Raw genomic sequence first — 21,848 nt, 5'->3', positions numbered from 1 at the left:
CTCCGGTCGGAAGTTGGTGCATTTTAGCCATGCTTGCCGTCGGAGAACCACACCATTGTTCACCTGCTTAAACCCCGACTCCGCAAGGTCTACTGCAATGTTTATGGCATGATTTGAAGCCTCTTCACCTTCCCTGACCAGCAACATAGCTGCTTTGCGATGTTTATCCGGAAGGTGTTCCAGTATAGGAGCCAGCCGATGCCACATCTCCCTGTCGTATCTAGCAACTATGGCTAGAGAATTGGCCGCCTTCACTGTTGTAGCATCTACCGACAGGACTTTGTCAAAAGCATCCTGTCTGGCATCACTTTCCGGGGGGGGAGGGTCGTACACTTATGTTGAGCCCTTGCCTTTCTCGCCGCCGATATCACAGAGTCAGGAGTTGGTTGTGAGGAAAGGCACTTGGGAGTACAGTCCGGGGGGCTTTGAATTTTTTCTCTAGATGACCCTTTATCGCTGGCTCTGAGAAAGGGTGACGCATGGTTTGAAGTCCTTCCTTCCACACATGATCCAGGATGGCCACTGAAAGCACTGACCTTCTCCTTCCCCTCCCCCCCCGCAGCCCCACCCCCCAGCGCATGTGGTCGAAAAGATATTTTTTTTCTTCTTGGCCCAGCCCGAATTCCGTACAAGCCCTGGCCATCAAGTTGTGAAATGACCCGATATCGTCTGGGGGAGACGGCTGAGCCGGGCTCCTCGGGGCTTCCAATTCTACATCGGACTCCCAGGTCGGATCCCTGGAGGGGGAAAGGGAGACCACTTCCTCGCGGCGTGGGGGCGAGAGGTTCGCTTCCGGCAGCACTGTCGCGGGGGTTGAAGGTGGTGGGCGGCGAGACGGGCCCAGGTCGTCGACGACCGACCTGGCCAGAGTTGTTCGAGGTAGTCTCATCCAGTGTCTTCAGCAACGTTTGCAACATGGACAAGACCTCCAATGACAAACTATTGCGGATTGAGCATGGGGGCAGAACCCGGAATGCTCCCGGAGAGAGGTGTGGTAAGTTGTAACCCCAGGTCTGCAGGGGTAGCTATTCGCTCACCCTCGTCTCCCGAGGACACCGACAAGGCCTCTTGCTGTAGAAGTGCCTCTGGCAAAATTGGGTCGAAGACCTCTGGACGCCAGGCCTCTTGCGGGATTTCCGTCGACAAAGCGATAGTCGGCCCCGTCATCGACATCGTCGCCTGCGGTCCAGGAACGGTTGTTTCAACTACGTCTGCGGCAGAGAAGTAGTTGATGACTGCCCGACCGTCGATGGTGGTGGTGGTGCAAGTTTATGCGTTGTTCCCGCCTTTTCTGAACTCTACCTGCGTTTCTCTGCCTCTCGACTCGAGGCTGATCTAGGACTATCGCCCGAGGAGGATTTCGATTTTTCTTTGTCTTTCCTCGCTGGAGGAGGACGAAGAGGCCTTCTACGAAGAAGGCGGCCTGGAATGGCCGACCGACGATTCCTTGTCCACCGGTCGAGATTTCTTTACCAGAGGTTCTGACGATGAGCGGCACGGGGCCCCTGAAGATTTGACACTGAGGCCGCGCTGTGTGTGGAGCCCACCTCCGAAGGCGGGTATGCCCCCCGCTCCGTCGTTCAACCATGCTACAAGTCTGCGACTCCGATCTTTAAGAGTGTTCTGGGAGAAGCCCTTACATATGTCGCACTTGTCAGCCGAGTGATTAGGGTGGAGACAGTATATGCAGTCCATATGTCCGTCCCCCTCGTACACCTTTAGTCCACACGTAGCGCACGGGCGGAAAAGTGCTTTTCCCCCCCCGACATCAGGAGAAAAACTGCAACACAACCTAACCAAGTAGAAATTACATGAGGTGCTCCCACTTTGGAGACGGTTGAAATCTGAAGGGAACTGTGGGGGCGGGCATTTATAACACTACATCCTAGTGGGGCGTGCGTGCGCGGCCCAAAACGACATAGATAGGACACAAGTGTTAAACGTTTTCCTATGGGAAACGGCTTTATAAGCTTACCGAGGGTTCCCAGTCTGTCGACGGGGAATATTCTAAGCATGTGAATCCATGAAAGATCCAATGCTGGAGAAGTGCTGTTTCCATTCCTCCTGGGTCTAAAGCCTACTTGTGCCTGGTCCAGTAGGCAGTGCTCTTCTATGAAATCTTGGGTAGTTTTATATACGTATGTTTCCAGCAGGGTAGGGTATGTTGGGAGATAGGTCTGAAGTTGGAGAGGTCCTCCACGTTTCCTGCTGTGTCTTTGAGGAGCGGTTTGATGTATGCGGATTTGAAGGATTGTGGCACTTTCCCTTTTGAGATGGAGTGCACGTCTTGTTTCAGATTCTGCATGTACTTCAAATCTCTGGATGCTGTTGCCATGGCAGGTGTTTTACCCCCCCCCCCCCGCCCCCTGCCAAAAATAACCAAACTGGTGGTACAGCTAAGTACTCCCAAGTGCATTAGCCTTATTGATCTCTGCAGGGTATAGCAAAATAGGAGGAGACAGCAGTTTCGACATCTGCAGAACCTTACCACAGGGTAATGCTTTCTGAATTGGAGACTGTACCTGCCACTTTCCACAAGATGATCAAATATGTTCTTAATGGGACAGATGCTTTATGCATCATATCTCTGGATGAGATTCTTCAGCCCCACTTGGCAGGAACACAACAGAGCCCTGTGTTGCAGAGCCTTAATCAGACCCAACTTTCTATGAAGGTAATCAAGTGACAGATTGGATTGGACTCAGTGGCTGACCTTGAGCATGAGGTTGGTGTGAGAGGAGCCAAGACTTAGTCTCTTGTCAGTGAAGGACAGCTTATACAGAGCTGGCCAACCCCCACTACTCAAACCCAAGTGAAGACTTACCCCAGCGTCACAGAGAAATACAGGAATTGTGTGGTAGACTTACCATATAGCTGATGACTTTACCAGGCCCCTGTTCTCAGGGCACCCAACTTTAAGGGACCATTCATTGTGCAGGCAGATGCATGGGGCACTAGGATAGGAGCAAAACTATCACAGCCGGATGAAAAAGGTGAGGACCTACCTACATGTTACCTCAGCTAACAGTTTAGTAGCAGAACCCAGATGGTCACATGTGGAAAATAAATCTATTGTATGGAGCCATTCCTACCTCCATGTGACTCCCTTCACTGAGTCTACTGGCCCCAAGACTATAAAGTGGTTGATGGACATTCAGGGAGAGAATTCAAAGTTGCTCAGGTGGTCCATTAGTCTTCATGTCAGACTCCACCATTGAGCCTAGGCCAGGTCCCCAACATTGCAATACTGATGAGATGTCCAACTGGGCCAACTAATGAACAGGAGATCCATCAAGGGGTGAATTAGTTCCCCCCATCCCTAGTCTGGGGACGGGGTGGTAAATGTTAGTGAAGTTCTCCTTTCAGCAACTTTCCTTCATTTCTACACCCCCCCCCCCCCCCAAAAACTTAGTTTTTGTACTCTGTCCTGATTATTTCCAGCGAGGTGAAGCCTTCATTTTCACTGCACTTACTCATTAGGGGAAAATGGACCAGCCCTTCAGAATGTCAGGACTGGGAAACTAGGTATCCTTTTCTTTTTACATGTCATCTATTTTTTGGGCAACCTTTATCATTGCACAATACATCTTACAATGCAGTGCAATGTTGTTTCCTTTATATGACCCCCAAGGTATTCTTTAGTCACTTTAGATGTGCACAAGGACAAATGGGGGCAGCAGTTACTTTTCATCATTTTTACTGTACTTTGTACGCCTTTGGCTACCAACGGTGGCTAGAGTCCCAACATGGCCATGCCGCAAGGCTTAGTTTGTTCCTTGGCCATCTTGTCCGTTACCTTCTTCCTGCCTTGCAAGGTCAGGAAATTCCTTTATTGTCATGCACTGCCCTGGAAAGCTGTGCTTTTTATGAGGGATAGTGCAGTGTCATGTGTGTATTCACATGAAGTGGGTTGGGACTGTCGGGTCCCAAACCACAAAGTTGTTTAACCCTTTAAATGCCAGCGACGAGCCGGCTCGTCGGTAAAAACCGCTCCAGGTTGCCACCGACGAGCCAGCTCGTCGGTGGCACTTAAGGGGTTAATGAGGGGGGGAAATGTTGGCGGGTTTGGGTGGTGAATACCGAGATTTTAAAAAAAAAAACCATTGGCACTGGGGGGGAACCTCAATGGCACTTAAGAGGTTAAGGTCTAGAAAGTATGCATGAGATTCACCATCAGTGGTCCCGATTGGACCACTGCTGGGGTGTGTGATGGGCAGATCTTCCAATGGGTGAGCAGAGTTAGTCTTACCAGAGTTTCAGGATAACAAGTTGATTCCTGCAGTCATTCCCCAGACAACCTGCAAGGAGCCAAGTATCCTGCCAGGCTGTGAAGATGTTGGAAGACCCATGAACCTGTCTTATGAGGCCTGGCAACCAACCTTTGCTGCAGCCCCAGTGGAGTCCCCGTCTGGCTATCTTTAGAAGGCCTTCAGTGCAACTTTAACCCTTGGAGTGGTGGGACCAACAATGCCAGACGTCTGTGCAGTTCCCTGCCATCTGGTGTTGTCCCCGGCCCATACTGTGAACTGACCAACTCCAGTTTGGGCTGCCGCAGGTGCAGCTGTACCACCTTGGAACTTTGGGGACCCTCAACCTGTCCTACAAAAGTCCCTCCTGCAAAATGTTGGCATTCCAGTATCAACAGGACCAGAGCTAAGAGGCTCACTGACCGTGACATCTGTGTCCCGTTCGGTCGCTGTGCATTGGTGACTTTTGTTGAAATCAGCTTTCCTGCGTCTGGTCCAGTACGTAGAGTGCTGCATTGGTGTGGTCTGAATTCATCCACTGGAAGAAGTAGCACCCGCTCCTGGACCAGAGTAGTACTTTGTCCTGCACCCACAGCTCATGGGCTTCTTCGACTGGAACAGACAATAGGAAAACAGACTAGACAGTCGGGGGGAAAAACTGAAGTACAGGGTGTAAGTCACAACAGTACTTACCTGCACCCTCATCTCCACCTGCAAAAGTTTTACTATTTATTGGCTTCGGCAAACGCGGTTGCCAAAAGCGAGCAACAGTCTTACCAGGATACAACTTCATCCATCTTCTCGAACCATTTGCCACCCACAGGATCTTTCTCCTAACTCTCAGCTCCCAATACTTCTGGACACTGAACTTAAGACCCCAGTTAACTTAGTGTTGGACTTCCCAAGCTGTGTTGTATTCTTGTAGATTGCCATTGCAAACAACCACTGCCTTCCCTTTCAGTATTGCGGGAAGGGATTGTGATTTTTATTGCGCTGGCTACCGTGGCTGTATATGTATTTTATTAGGCATGAGTGTTGTATTTCCTGTTCAGTCATTTTCATTGTGGTTTCTAAAATATATAGTATCTAATATAACAGATTTTCTAATTGTAATCCTATATTGCTCAACTCCTAAACGTAGCCTGGACCTCACTCCATGCTACCTTTATTGGTTTGGCTACAGCTCCCAGAGGTGTCCCTGTTCACTAGAATTAGGTTGGCCTCCTAAACTGTCCACCAGGCCGGAGATTAGAAATACAGTACACCACACTATGAAATCATGCCAGGCTGTCTTCTGAATACTGTATCCCACAAGGTATGTCTGATTTGGAGTGCACCACGTGAAAAAGGATCCACATGTTGCAAGTACATCACCTGTACACTTCTCCCAAAAAGAGTAAGCACAAAGCATGCATGTGCTGTGGAGCACAACCAGCATAGCTGCTCACATGATCCTCTATCCATCGGATACGGATAAAGGGACAGACGGTTGGGCGGGACACAGCAGAGCATGCCTGTGCAAAATATTCTAAGGGCTGATTTGCAACACATCCCAGTCTTGTACGCCTACCGAGGGACATCACCTTAGGACCAAAATAGGGAGATGGAAAATCACTGCTACACTAGGAGCCGTTCAAGATTTTCCTTAAGCCCTGGGGTGAGGTATTAGAACTTGCAAGATATTGCCTCAAGATCACCAGGCTCTCCAAGTGGACAGCCCTTGCCAAATTCTCAGGGGGTGGTACAGAACACTTAATTTATACCTAAATAGTGAACGTCCACACAGTTTTCTTTTAATCGTTATATACGAAACAGCAACAATAAATCACTAGACTTCGAGGTGAATAAACTTTGTAAAATGAGGCCACAATGCATTACCACCTTCAAAAATAGTTAAGTCTTTCCTGGAAAGGAAAATGCAGTAGCAAGCAATACACCATCTAGGCCAGAAGGTCAACACCAAGGGAGACCATAAGTGTGGATTCCAAGCAGTATTTAATTGCAAAGTGTTACCTTGTGTGAAAGTAATCTCAGGAGATGTTTCTGTAGTTCGAGGATAGGCCCTCGAGACACACTGGGGAATTAAGAGATCATGGGATGAGTTAAGGCATGAAGAAAAAACCTCACCAGCATTGTCTAGAGTTAGGAGAGCAAATACCCTGGGAAAGAAACATTACTTCAATAGCAGGCATTTGGCAGTTTCTAGAGGCAGTTGCTGTGCATGTTTGTGACCAAGGGTTCCTGCGATAAAACCAGTGCAGGAGGGACCACAAGACTTTGGGAGGGCGATTATTGAACACTTGTTGATTCTCAGATTGAGAATCAAAACAAAGGTTGATGAAATTAGACGAGAGAGGATTACAGAAGGACCATGATGGTAGTTCAGTGGTGCGGTTGCAGGGATAAGGCCGCACAGGCCCCTGGAACATCCCCCTCAGGTGCGATGAATCCGGGAACTTGCCCAATTTCCTGGAATTAAAATTCTCTGGGTGGTTCAGCACAGGGTGCCTTGAAGTCCTGGCAGTAAAGGGGCAATCTCGGGATCCGGCAATGTAGGCACAGGAGATTCAGGGCAGGACATGTGAGCCAGTTACCCCCCCCCCACCAGGATAGTGGAAAGGCATGTTGCAGTGCACCTTCTGGTCATCTAGAGACCAGAGCTCTGCCAGATTGGGGCATTAAGGATACTCGTGCAGTGCTGGTCCATAGAGCAGCTGGTATTCCAGGAGCACAGGTAAACAGAGTGGAGAAGGACGGCGGGGGGGGGTGGGAGTGGTGGGGTTCCGGTATTTTACCCCTTCTGAGTCAATGAGTGAACCCAGGGCCATCTTACACCACAAATCAAACAGAGGCGTGGGTCAGCCAATGCAGACCATCAACAAAGGAATGAGTGCACTGTCCCTGGCAGCATCTGCCAATGCCAGAACTGCTTTCAGACAAACCATAGCCTTCAGTCCTTGGATAAAAGCACCAAGTGGCCCAAGATGGTTACTCCCTACCACAGAGAGGGAAGCAATCGCGTGACCCCCCCCCCTCAGGTCTCCAAAGAAAACAAACACTACCCCCCCTCACCCCCAGTTTAGGTCAATCCTTCAGCCATTTAAAGCTGCATAAACCTCCAAATGGTGCCCTATGCAAAGCATGTCGATCTAAGCAGATTCACAAGTTCCAGAAACAGGTTTACATCAGACAGCGCTACTGGCTTTAAATAGATTAGACTGGAGCAAGGAAAGAGGCCGCCTACATGTTGTGATCTCTCCTTAAAAGGAATTGGCACACAGAAGGAATATGAAAAAAGTAGCTATAAGATTTTCTATCCGAGTAGAAGCTACATCTACGGATTCTCATTGTAAAAATGTATCCGACATGAGAACCTACTACATATGCAGGTGTTTTACATCAATGATGCTGGACTAAAAGCGACAAACCTTGAGCAGGAGAGCTGCACTGTGCATTTGCTTCATTACTCACTATACACCCAGCATGATGCCCTGTACCTGAATAGAAACTCCGAAGTTGTTGCCATCTTCTATCCTTGGAATGAGAAGTTGAACCCACATTTTTACCTAGAAAAAAAAGTGAGCAGAATTGTAAGTCTTTAAAAGGGTAGTGTGAAGTCTGATCAACTAAACAGATCACAGAAGAGTCATAAGACCGCAAAGTAAAACATGTGCCAAACAGCAAACTGACACTAAAAGTTGTGATGTCAACTTCTACAGTGAAGAGAACAAATAAATCCACCCTAAAATTGTCTCATCACAAGTACAAGATGGCTTCTAAAGACTCAAAGAATGGAGGACTGGTTACTCAAAAACATATTGCAAAAGGATTTTGCTCAATCCAGGCGCCATCCCTTTAAACAAGGGTCCATTTCTTGGAATCAATGAAGTTACTTGTTCCCAATAATACAAAATCGAGCCAACTTCTTACAACTTTTCCTTTTATTTTTGCAAAACAAAAGTAATGTAGGTTAGCAGTTATAACTCTCTATCCCTCCTCCACAAGGCTACCAGCACCCTAATTCAGGGAAAAGAAGGTTGCCAGCACCTACTAGTGCCTTGTAGCATGTTTTAATGTAATCAGCACTACCCAAGTTTGGTTACCTAACTCAAAGACGCGACTATTATGTAAAGCGCTGATCAGCAAATATGGCACATTGTTTTAAACCACACGACTTGGCACATCTTACAGTAGTGTGCTTGCCCTAGCTTTTAACTCCCGAGCTGAAAGGGCCCTTCTAAGATGGTCTAACAGTGCTTGACCGCCAACAGTCCAGTCTCTGCATCCTTCCTCAAACCCTAAACAAACGAACATGTGCTTCCAGCACTCCACCTCATCGATTCTTATCCCAGTATGTCTGACCATAAAGATGGAGTACAGCAAATGAATCCATCTTCCTCAGTAACTGTACCTTGCTCTAGGAATTCAAAATCATCCATTTGCCATGGTTTTTGCTCCTCTTCCATCCACTTTGCAAATCAACTTCAGCTCAGTGATCCTTGTGGAATCCATTTGGTGCCGGCATGCAAGTTGGGTTGCAATATGTGGTGCTCTATCGCCATTTTTCATTCTACACAGGATATGTGCTAAATTGGTTCGTAACTTATAGGTTTGCAGTTTCTACCAAACGTTGAACTATCCTCCAGGGTTTCAATGTGTAACTTTACATCCAGGTGAAACTTAAAAAGCATGCATACCGAATGTGTCTTTTGCGAGTTGGCATGCTGTGTGTCAGGTGCAGATGGGCGAATAAGACACCCATCATGTTATACTACAAAATTTTGAACTCCAAGAACAGTGGAGGAATGACGGTATCAATACAAATATACAATTTATTTAAACATTTCATTTTTAAGCCACATCAGCTGGCTTTTGAATTAGCAGTACATTATTGTATACATACAAGCCAACACAATATATTTATAAAGTTCAACGTGCTTAAATTGCCATCGATATGGTCCAAATAGTGTTCTTGGAACCTAAAAGGCAAATAATGCAATCACCTGATCAATAAAGAAGAACAAGTTACTTACCAAACTGGTAACGTTCTTTCGACTGGAGGACACAATCCATTCAAAAAAGATTTCTAAACAGATTCACCAACTAATACATAAACATTGCTGAGCCACCTGAGTGGTCAAAACAAACAAGCATTCAATTATGCTGCATTCATATAGCATGTTCAATTATGCCAGAGTCTACCAAGTGATACCATGAGGTGAAATTGTCTTTGGGTATATGTTAAGCACTTGCAAAGGGTCTTTTATTTTTCCCCCTCCTTCCTAGTTTCAACATTTACCAATTAATGTGTGGTAATGTTTTCTTCAGGACTAGCTGCCCAAGTCTAAGAAAACAGGACACTTCTAAGTATCCATGAATGGAAACTAGAATTACTTAATCCAAAAACATTTTAATAAATGAAAGTGGCACTTACCAGTAACTTTTGGAAGTGCGTTATTGGCTTAAAAGAGTCGCTCAATAAAAACTAACCAAACGGTAAAGAAAAACGTATTACTTGTCTTTCTACACGTGGTATATATCTGCACCTGCCGCCTGTCCACTGGACAATAGTGACAGTCTCTAAACTTGTCAAGGATACGTGTTAGTCCATGTCCCAAAACTGAGTGGAGTCCAAACATCACTAAATAGAAAGAAAAGACCACTAATGAAGTTAAGGACCCTAATATTCTTACACTTTAAAAGAAATCGAAATAAAACCGGATAAAACCTAATCCGACATGTTTGAGAAAGAGGATGGTGCTGTCCACAATATCTGCAACCTACTGTTGGGGGAGAATTCTCATTTCTGTGTTCATTCCCTTCTTTCTCATTTGTGTTCATTCTACCTTAAAGACTAAAGACCCCCAGCTCTTTTGCAGGACTTTAATGTTTATCCTGGAGAGCGAGACCTTTTTCTCCCCCCCTCCCCCCAACTCGTGTATTTTTCTTTGATTGGAACCCTTTCCTTTGGTTTTGGAGTCAAACGCCATAGGCATCTTTTTGTATTGTGTCTTTTGCATTGTATTATATCTCTTGTAACAAAAAAGTTACAAAGGATTGAATGGAGACATACTGAAATCACCAAAAAGGCCATGGCACTGGGAGTAAACCCCTTGGTAGTTACGGGGTTAAAACTGACTAATTTCAAATCAAGAAACCTTGAGTACAAGTGTTATTTGAACACTAGTCACTGAATCTATGTTACAACCCAAAGCTCACATTGACTCCTCTTGAAATAAACCTGGCTGCTCAGTCACTCTGCCAACTTGTGTAGTACAGGCCTTTACCAAAGGTTGGGTTACCTATTGCGAAGTGTACAAGGCTGGTGTAGTCTCCCACAGGGTTAATACATAAATCTTGCCCAACACCTACCGCCTGGTTTAATGTGATTAGGACCCATCAAAGTTCCAGAAACAACTTGCGCAACCTCAAAGGCAAGGCTGCTGTGTATGCTGTGCATCCCCGCACTGCAATTGTGCTCAGCAGGTTTGTTCCGGTGTACAATGCAGCCCGGAATAGTAAGTGTATGCATCATTTGACTACCGTCACATGCGTTAACATGTAGGCACAAACGTGTTTCCCTCAGATCTATCTAGGAAACACTAAACTGCTAAGTGTTTGTAGCTGCCTATCGGGAGATAAGGGAGAATTCCTGTAAAAACAGATGGCAGCAAAAAGGCGCATCTAAATAGAAGCGTTGTGGTGTGCCGCCAATCATCTGCATAAATGCCAGTAAGACCGATTATCATCGGCACACCTGCTCCCTCCTTTCCTGTCGCTCTCTGGCCGGCCTCTCTTGGCCCTCTTCCTTCTCCCACCTGTGAGGCTAAAAACCTCAGGGTCATCTGCGAAGCCACGCTCTCCTCTCCCCCGACATCTCCAAGAAGTCACTACCAGCTGCACCTCCTCAGAGGTATTCTTACTTTTGTCTCATTTCCCCCCAGAAGCACAGTCTTCACAGCTCTGGCTCCTCTAGGCTGGACTGCTGCAACAGCCTCCTCCTTAATCTGCCTGCATCTACTCTCTGCCCTCTGAAACTCATCCAGAATAGGACTGAGACTTGACCTTGGCCTCAAGCCAAGGGATCGTATATCTCCAGGACTGAAATCTCTGCACTGGCTCCCACTGGCTGCAAGGATTAAATCCAAAACCCTCTGCATTGGCCACAAGGCCTTCTGGGGCCTCAATACCTCAAACTCTCTTGCTAAATATCTTCCTTTTCGAGCTCTTCGCTCATCCGCCTCCAACTCCCTCAGGGTCAGTCGCTTCTCCAAGCATTGAGTTGGTGAAAGATGCCTTTCTTCGGCTGGGGCCTACCTCTGGAACAGCTTCCATGCCTCCCTGAAACTTGTGGAGAACCATCTCCGGTTCTGGAGAACCTCAAGACCTTCCTCTTTGCTTCTGCTTCCTCTCCCCTGCTGAACTCCTAACTGAAAGTGCACTGGTCACCTAGTTACCCTCTGCTCAGGCCCAGGTCCCCTCCCTGCCAGCTGCACTGCTTCCTGGGCAACCCCTGCACTTTGGGGCTGTCAGTGTATCCCTAAAGTCCACCAGCTCTCGACACTTGATATCCGCACTTACTCCTGCACTAGCTGGCCACACTTACGTATTATATTTATTTTATTCTTATTGTTGATCATATGTATTGCACTGCCCCAGCCCCCCCCTTTCACACCTACATTTACCCTGACCCACCTCCCCTGCACAATCTCAATTTCACCTGGCCTAGTAAGATAGTTGTCCTAGTCTTCCGTTCCCACTCCTTTGCCTCGTCGTGCCTTGAAACACTTGTGTATAGGCCCATTATAAATGCCATATCAAGCCTTTTAACACTTTGCCGGATATTAACTAAGTCGCTCTATTGGGCGCATTAGAGCTGAATAAAGGAAACCAAACAGGGGTGTTTGATAAAAAATCTGTGTGACAAACTGTCGTAATATTACTCATAGGCCCCCAAGATTACACATACATGAAGCATGAAGGTTCAATTCAGACCATATCATTATGCCCCTTACACGTATGAGTGCATTTGTAGTGTAATCCTTGGGGGACATGCAGCATAGTTAAATACACACTTATAGGTATAATGGAAGTAGAATAAGGATCATTTAAAGTGCATACATATTGTAAACAAATGGAAACCGTCACAATAGAATACACAGTCACCAGAAAACCGTTCTAAAAAGGTCAAATCATTCAATCAGTATAGTTAACTAGAAAAAAAGATAAACTTGTCAAAAGATAACATGTAGCAGAGATGATCAGGGTCAAATCATCTAATCAATGTAGCTCTGACAAAAGCAAACAATGTTGTAAAAACGGCACATGTATCTAACAGACAGCCAATCAAAGAGAAACAGGGGCACAAGAGTACTAAGACAAACCCAAAGGCTGCCACTCATGTGGATTTAACTCAGATCTGTAGCTATCCAGAGTAAATCCAAAATTGTTCTTCCCATGCTAGCTGTTCCGTGCTCCTTCTGTCCCCTCCAAGAACCACATCATTAACCCACCATACCATGTCGTCCTCACTATGTGCCATCAGTAGAAAATGTTCCACTAGGGGAGCAGATATGGTTTTGGTTTTATTTTTGAACTGGCACTCTAATTCTGGTTCCGATAGGTCTGGTGGTTTTGCCTACATACATCTTAAGGAATGGGCACATCACAAACGCAGAGGGGTAGGAGGGAGGATATGCATGTGAATCCATGCCAGACCCATGCTGGAGAATAGTTACAGGTAAGAAACTTCCTTCTCCAGCATGGAGTCTGGCATGGATTCACATACTCCTGAATAAAGAATACATAGCAGTACAACATTACACAACCATAGGAGGTGGCAAGGCTCAGAGGCAACTGCTTTTACCTCTGGAACAGGCTTACCTTCAAGCAAACAGGTTGTGTAGCACTGCTTGGCTGACCCTACACTTCTCTGGAATCCCGTCAATGCAGTAGAATCTAGTGAATGTGTGCGTAGACCTCCATGCAGCAGCCCTGCAGATGTCCAGCAGGGGCACACTAGACAGCAATGCCGTCACAGCGATCAATCTGATGGAATGGGCTCTTGGACGGCCGTGCATCGGTCGGTTTCCCAACCGGTGATAGTGTGAGATACCGTCGGAGAGCCACCTGGAGATGGAAGCCTTGGACAAGGCCTTCCCCATAGTTCACAGCACCAGAGTCCACATATAGTTGAGATGTCTTCTGGAAACTGAGCGAGCCGGGTAGAACTTCAGAGAACGAGCCACATCCAGCAAGTGCAAAGCCCTTTTAGCCGCCGCAGGTTTCGGATAGAACACAGGCAACACAAAAGGTTCATTGAGGTGGCATTCCGATGAAACCTTTGGCATGGAGCGGTGCGCCTGCAGCATCAACCTCAAGCTGTGAAAAGTCATACGGCTGTTTGCAGAATAGGGCCTGGAAGTCAACCACCCTCCTGGCAGATGTGTTGGCCAGGAGGACAGCAGTTTAATGTGATATTTGATTGCTACGCTGCTGCACACTGGTAGTACAGAGAATTTGAGAATTTGTTGATACTGACCCGATTCACCACTTTGATTGCTAGCCTGCTCCACACTGATAGTATTTGAATGCTAGCTTGCTCCCCATCGGGATGGTACTGCGATTACAGGCCTGCTCCACATTGTGATAGTATTGCAATTGCTAGGCTGCTCCACTGAGATAGTCAAGACTAGCCTGCTCCTCATTGCGATAATATTTGACTATTAGCCCGCTCCACACCGATAGTACGCTAACTGTATCGCACCCCAGAGAATTTGATGACTGACCTGATTCACATCCATCTGGAAGGTCCTGCACTGTGCCATCACCGTGATTGCTAGCCTGCTCCTTTAAGTGATAGTATCGCAATTGCTAGCCTGCTCCACACAGTGATAGTACTTGATCGCTTGTCTGATCCACATTGTGATAGTGCTGCGATTGCTAGCCTGCTCCACAATAAGATAGTATTGTCATCACTGGGCAGCTGCATATTGCGATAGCTTTGACTACTAGCCAAGCACCCCATCGATATCCCTATTGAGTCCTATACCACCCGACAACCAAATACCCAATACCTCCCCCCACAATCCCCAGACAGTGCCTAGGTTAGGCAAACACCCAAACCACTGGCAAAAGGACAGATAGCACCCGAAAGAACCCTACTATAATCATTAGAGGAAATACCAATACTCTCCAATAACAAGACATTACTGACGACCACTTGCCCTTCTAACTGCAACGAGAACCAAAATGCCACAACGCAGAAATGGACGCAGCGAAAGAGCAGGATCATGGAATAAACACAGACAAAACAAACTGTACCCAGTAGAAGCAACATCAAATACCATCAGAACAAACACCATAGGGGAAATATATCTTACACCATACCTAAACAATGACACCTCGAGACAAGCAAAGAATCACCCTAAACGGACAGGAGTACCCTACAAGAGTGAAGACCCCCAACACCCTCACACCATTCATCAAAAGAACAGAAGAGTACCATCGATAGCCACAACAGACCACACAAGACGAAGCTCTAGTAAACAATGCAACCACTAACTTAATGGACAGAGTCATGAAGCTTTGACTGATCTTCAACCAATCGCCATCACTAGAGAAGTTCCACGATTAAATAGCCAAGCTACCAATCTAGCAGCTACCAGAAGCAGCCTTCGCTGATTTTCATCCAATCAACGCCAATACAGAAACACCCCGGCTGAATTATAAACCAACACAAGGAACTAATATACAAAACGACACCCAAAAGATCGACTGCAATTTATTCAACGTCAATGTCCAAACATGCCACCGAAATCTAAGACCATCTATGTGATGGGGTATCTACATAACAAACATGGCTAGACGACAATTACAAGGTCACCATCAACTGCCTGCCTGATAACTTCAAATGCGTCCAAGCAAACTGAAAAACCAAAAGGGGGCGGGGGGCACTGGCAATCATCCACAAGGAACACCTGGCTATCAAACTGGAAGACCCATTAAACATTGATAAATGCAAATCCGTGCTCCTACGCCTATCAGTAAACCCCAAAACAAACCTGAAATTCATAATGATACAGACCGCCACAATACAACCTTCGTGGATGCCTTCATCATAGAAGCAATCACAACCCTAGCCTCGAGCACAATCATCTGATCGTCCTTGGAGATTTCAATATCTGGTGCGATGAAAGAAAGAACCACACAAAAATCTCTAGCCTACCAACTAGCAGCAATAAATCTACAACAACTAGTCAAAGGAGCAACCCACTCGGCTGGGCACACACTTTACACAATTATCGCCAATGAAAAACAGCACCCCCAATCCAAATACTCTGGAGAGACCACCTCATTCCCTTCGTAATCACACTAACCATACCAACAAACAAGCGACAAGACAAACAAGCGACAAGACAAACAAGCGACAAGACAAACAAGCGACAAGACAAACAAGCGACAAGACAAACAAGCGACAAGACAAACAAGCGACAAGACAAACAAGCGACAAGACAAACAAGCGACAAGACAAACAAGCGACAAGACAAACAAGCGACAAGACAAACAAGCGACAAGACAAACAAGCGACAAGACAAACAAGCGACAAGACAAACAAGCGACAAGACAAACAAGCGACAAGACAAACAAGCGACAAGACAAACAAGCGACAAGACAAACAAGCGACAAGACAAACAAGCGACAAGACAAACAAGCGACAAGACAAACAAGCGACAAGACAAACAAGCGACAAGACAAACAAGCGACAAGACAAACAAGCGACAAGACAAACAAGCGACAAGACAAACAAGCGACAAGACAAACAAGCGACAAGACAAACAAGCGACAAGACAAACAAGCGACAAGACAAACCACCGATCACCATGAAAAGAAAAAGGGAGAAACAAACTCCAACCTAACTGAACTTCTGGAACTCCAACCACAAGCAACAATTATGGAAGAAGCCAACCTGGACGAAAAAATCAGCTCTACTCCACCAATGGATCACATCAACGAAGTCAAAGAAAAACCTTTCACCCCTTCATGTAAAAGAGCAACAGCAAAATGGCTTACCCCACTACTTGGCGCCATGAAAAAAAAAACTAAAACTAGGACCACAAATGACACGGGAAATGCATTTAAATTTCAACATATCCGCTCCTACAAAAAGGAAATACAAAAAGCAAAAAGGAAATATTACGACAAACTAATCCTCACAGGACCAAACACCCAAAAAGAACTTCAAAATCATAAATGAAATAAACAATCCACCCGGCAGCAACACGCCAATACAATCGATCAAACTGCAATGACCTAGCAGTCCACTTCAAAAACAAAATCACCCTCAAACAAGCCATACAAAACACCTTGTGATCGGACTACAGAACCACCCACCCTTACAAGGAATACCTGAACAAACTACGAAACTTCCACGGAATATCAGTGGAGACTTTCATCAAACTGGTATATCAAAGTAACAAAACAGGCTGAGGATCTTTGCCCCCCCCAGACATACAAATCAATCCTCACACAAAGAGCTCCCATGGAATACCACAGCAATGTCCTCAACCTTTCAATCTCAACATGGAAAGAGCCACAATCTTTCAAATCAGCATACATCAGGCCGCTACTCAAAAGATACAGCTGGAAATAGAGGACCTTCCCAACTGCAGACCCATCGCCAACATCCCATATACAGCTAAATTGCTTGAAACATACATATGCATCAAGAATTCTTAGAGGAGCCCTGCCTAGTAGACCAGGCACAAGAGGAAAGGAATCAGCCCTCAATATGGGATGACCTAAAAGCAAACGCAGACTCGACAACAGTTTGGCCTGGATACTTCTAGACCTCTCGGCCGCATTTGACAGTCAACCATGACATCCTCATCACGAGACTAAAAGGATTGGGAATAGACACGGCCCTACAGTGGATCTAATCCTTCGAAACAAAACAGAACAGAAATGAGATGGATGAAACCTTTCAAATCCAACACAAGAGAATCCACATGCGGAGTACCACAAGTTTCATCCTCCGCACTATTATTCAACATCCACCTTTCTCTGTTGATCAAAATCATCAAAAGACACAGCCTCACCTGCTACAACTACGCTGACGATGCAAATAGTATTCAAAATACAAGACCCTCAAAAAGAAAAACACTTGGGAACTGCCCCTTGTGATGTATTCAACTGGATGAACGCCAACTACCTCAAACTCAACCCAGGCAAAACAGAAATAATGATAACAAAAAACAGGGGAGACAACCACCACATCCCCTGACCAAGGGAACACTACAACTCCAGCCCCATCGTCGACTGTAAAAAAACCTGGGAGTCCTGGACAACCAACTTACCCTAGAGCCACAAGAAAACGCTATACTCAAGAAATGCTTCCTTCTACTGCAAGCAGCAAAAAGGCTCCTACCGTTCCTATCATTTGCCAAAACACTTGTCATGTCCAGAGTAGAATATGAAAATAGCCTATACCTGGGTATGCCTGAACTACTTGTAAAAAAACTACAATGCATACAAAATGTGGCAGCCAGACTACTCCTCAAACTACCCCGAAGAGAACACATCCCACCTGTGCTAAAAAACACTTAATCGGCTACCAATTAAACAGCAAATCAAATTCAAATCAATGTGCATCAAGCACAGAGCAATCAAGAACCAAGGCGCAGAATTCCTGAGAGACAAACTACACCTACATCACCCAATAAGAACGCTCAGATCAAGCAATGACATTCGCCTGGAACCAAAACCCTACACAAGAGAAAACTCAGAGGATCCTCTTTCTCACATCAAAAATGTGGAACGACTTACCGAAGAATATACGCAAAACAAACCACCTACTATTCAGGAAACTGCTCAAATCTTGGCTCTTCACTGCATAACTAGACAAACGCCCAAAGGGGCCCAGATACCTGGTAACAATGGATGAGTGAAGATACCGATCCCAGACCACAACTATCAACTACAGACTCCAAGGAAGACATTCTATGACGTATCAAACTACAAACTGAGAGCTAGCCATAACAGGACGACTAATGACCAAATACATAGTTGGACCAAGACGGAAGATCAAGGATGATTCATCAATACTACCATGGCCCCGAATCACGCCCAAGCCCTCCGGACAACCGTCAATATAAACATCCAGGGAATAGGGGGCAGCCAGTCCACAGCACCAACACCAGAGGGGGTGGACTAGACATATCCGGCCACACCAGCCTTAGATCCATACAACACAACCAGGAATGTGCTGTGCCACCTAACCGAACAGATTAATGGGCAAGAAAAGTAACCAGCTACTAAGCATACATACAACCCACTAACCCAAAATCTCTGCATATCTAATTCACCCGAAAACCCACACAACCATCTCCACCAGCAAAAAGCACACTTCAACACAACAAAAACTGCATCAACAGCACACGGCCTCGCCCCAATACTTACACCAAAGCTCAGCGCACAGTGGAAACTAAACTGAAGCCGCCAACAGCACACCACTTTTCTCTCTCCTACTCCCTCCTCACCAGACTAACCTAACCCGCCCGCCGTCTGGCTACAGATATGCCAGAGCGCCGGGGGACCAACTGTTGGTGACTGTGCGCGATATAAATAGCTTTAACATTTACACGATGGGAACTGGAGAGAGGCTTGATGCATAGGCTCGAAGGGCCCCCCGCCACCTATGAGCCTCGTCAGTACCATGTTGAGTTCCCACGCCGGGGCAGGCGCCTTCACCGGTAGCAATTGTCTAAACAGTCCTTTGGAGGAACTCCTTGATGTGATGGGACCAAGACCATCCTGGAGACCTGTTGTAGCGGGAGATGGCCGCCAGATGCACCTTGATAGAGGTGTGTGCCAGCCCCGCCTTGGCCAAGGACAAATAAGGAAGAATCTGCGTGGCTGTGACCCTCAGAGGGTTGATATTCTGCGACTCGCACCAAGTGACGAAACACTTCCACTTGTGCCTGTAGCACTAAGTTGACAGCGCTTTGGCCCTGGCAAGGACTTCTGCCGAAAACTCGTACCCTGCGAACTCTAAGGCTTCAGGAGCCAAGCCTTCGGGTTCAGCATCTCTGGGTCGTGATGTAGGATTGCGCCTCCTTCCCTGGCAAGCAGATCCGCGACCACTGGCAGCTTGACTGGGAGTGACATTGACAGGCTGAGAAGATCCGGGTGCCAAATCTGCCTCAGCCACGCTGGGGCGACAAGGATCATCCTGCATCGGCACCGGTTGAGTTGATTGTTGCCTCTCCTGCTGTGAGAGGCAGGAAACACATACAGCAAGAGGCCTTCCCACAGGAAGGAGAACTCGTCCCCCCCATGCTCCTTGGCTGGTGGCTCCTGCTGGCGAATTTCTGACATTTGGAATTCGTTGCAGTCGCAAACAGATCGATCTGGGGTCTGCCTCATTTGAGGAATAGGCGGTCCACTTGATCCTGTCGAAGTTCTCACTCATGGCAGGAGCGCAGCTCCCTGCTGAGGGAATCAGCGATTGTGTTCTTCACTCCCGCCAGGTGAAAAATGATGAGGAACATCTCCTGGGTGACGGCTCAGTGCCCCAAGTTCTGCGCCTCTCTGGAGAGCGTTGAACAACTGGTGCCCCCCCCCTGCTTCCCGATTTAGAACATTGTGGTGGTATTGTCCATGGAGACCCTCACCACTTTGCCTTTGAGGGACAGAAGAAACTACTTGAGGGCCCAGAACACTGCCCGCAGCTCCAGGACATTGATGTGGAGTTCCCTCGCCGATGACGTCCAGTATGGGCTCCCCAGTCATCCAGGGAAGAGTCTGTGGTGACTGTCTCCTGGTACAGGGGGCTCGGGAAACCTGTGCCCCCGGCAAAGTTGAGCACACACCCCACCCACTTATTGCTCAACGGACCTTCTTGAGAGCAATCTACTCTGCAAAGCTTCTGGACACCTGAATCCACCGAGCATCTAGGAATTTTTGAAGGCGTCACATTCGCAACCTGCAGAGCCGGATCAGGTAGATGCACGACATCATTCCGAGCAGTGACTTGATGGTCCGCACTGTGGCCGTCTTCGATACCAACAGCCATTGCACATTGCTCAGCAAGGACGCTAGCCTCTTCTGAAGGGGCCACCAGACAGGAGACGGTGTTGAGCTTGGTCCCAGGAACAGCACGTTCTACGATGGTATCAAGCAGGAATTTGGATAGTTGACGAAGAACCCCCAGATCTGTCAGCATCCGGACGGTCCTCTCCGTGTGCTCGACAGCTACCTGCCTTGCCTTGGCCTGGATGAGCCAGTCATCGAGGTATGGTACACGTGTATCCCTGTATATGCGGATGGGCCGCCACTGGTACCAAGCACTTCGTGAACACCCTGGGCACTGACTTCAGTCTGAAGGGGAAGGCCTTGAATTGGTATTGCCGAAGTGCAGCAACTTCCGATGAGTCTTGTGAATGGGGCCGTGGAAGTAAGTGTCCTAGATCCAGCGACGTCAAGCAGTCTCCTCCCTCCAGTTGGCCGAGCACATGCTGGATCAGAACCAGCCTAAATATTTGGACCTTGAGCAGTTTGTTGAGACGCTGCAGATCTAGAATGGGCTTCCAGCCACTGGTCTTCACCAAGTAGTATCTGGAGTAGATGCCCGAGTCACTTTGAAACTAGCTTTATTGCTCCTTTTAACATGGCCCGGACTTCCTGCAGGAGCTGAGGGATGTGCTGGTCCTGCCGGGCCACCAGTGGTTCCGCAGACACTTCTGCTGGAACTCGTGTCAATGGACGAGAGCACCAGGCATCCATCGGTCAGTGTAGATCTTCCACTCTGATGAAGCCCGCCAGCCGGCTTCCCACCGGGGTGCATGGGTGGGGGCCCAACGTCCTGGCCGGTTCATTCTTGCTTCAGGGCCTGCGTGGCGCCTTGGAAGTGGCAACAACCACCTCCACCGAATGCCTTGGATTGGCCTAGTGGGTCGTTCACTGGGGTTGGCGGTATGAAGAGGACCCGCTGCCGAAACCATTCGAAGATCTGCCAGACTTCCTGCCGGAGTCACAAAAGGACGGGCAGCGTTGAAGAGTGCCCAAGGCACAGGCCATATCAGTGTACAGTCTGACTGGCCTGCAATGACTGGTTGATGGCCTTCCCAAAGAGGTTGCCCCTGAAAGGCATGTCCAGCACCCTTGTCTGGACTTTGACGAAAGTAGGTGGCCTTCAGCCAGCCACGATGTAGGCAGACACTGGTCCCAATCTGTCAGAACCCTCTGTCTGCGATGTCCAGGGCCACTGATAGCATGGCCCGATGCCACCTACCCGCCTGGAGGATGGAAAGTGCTTCAACCTGCTTGTCTCGTAGGAACTCCAGCAGTGGGGCCATCTTATACGACAGCTCCCTGTCGTATCTGGCCAGGATAGCAAGGGTGTTGGCCACCTTGACTGTTGACGCTGCCGAGTAGGTTACTTTTCTTCCCATGGCATCCAACTTCTTCCCCCTCGCTCCAGGAGGAACAGAACATGAAAACTAGGGGTTAGTCAACTTCTTCCTTGCTGCCGCTGAGACCACAGAGTCCAGGGAAGGCTGTGAATGTAGGCACTTGGGTGTGGACTCAGGCACCTGGTATTTC

The 21,848-nt window shown here is 47.4% G+C and overlaps 1 protein-coding gene across 2 annotated transcripts in view; it reads right to left on the bottom strand.

Annotated features, from left to right (window-relative positions):
• PSME3 (proteasome activator subunit 3) overlaps positions 1 to 21,848 on the bottom strand; it is a 538,782-nt gene that overhangs the window by 184,524 nt on the left and 332,410 nt on the right. For both annotated transcript variants that reach the window (XM_069634175.1, XM_069634174.1), the window contains exon 7: positions 7,745 to 7,813. In XM_069634175.1, the coding sequence (XP_069490276.1) occupies positions 7,745 to 7,813 (69 nt within the window). The remainder of the gene's footprint in view (positions 1 to 7,744; positions 7,814 to 21,848) is intronic.

This window comes from Ambystoma mexicanum, chromosome 13 (assembly GCF_040938575.1).
Source record: "Ambystoma mexicanum isolate Mex_15411 chromosome 13, UKY_AmexF1_1, whole genome shotgun sequence".
Lineage (NCBI taxonomy): Eukaryota > Metazoa > Chordata > Amphibia > Caudata > Ambystomatidae > Ambystoma > Ambystoma mexicanum.
This window is presented reverse-complemented; position numbering and strand designations above follow the sequence as displayed.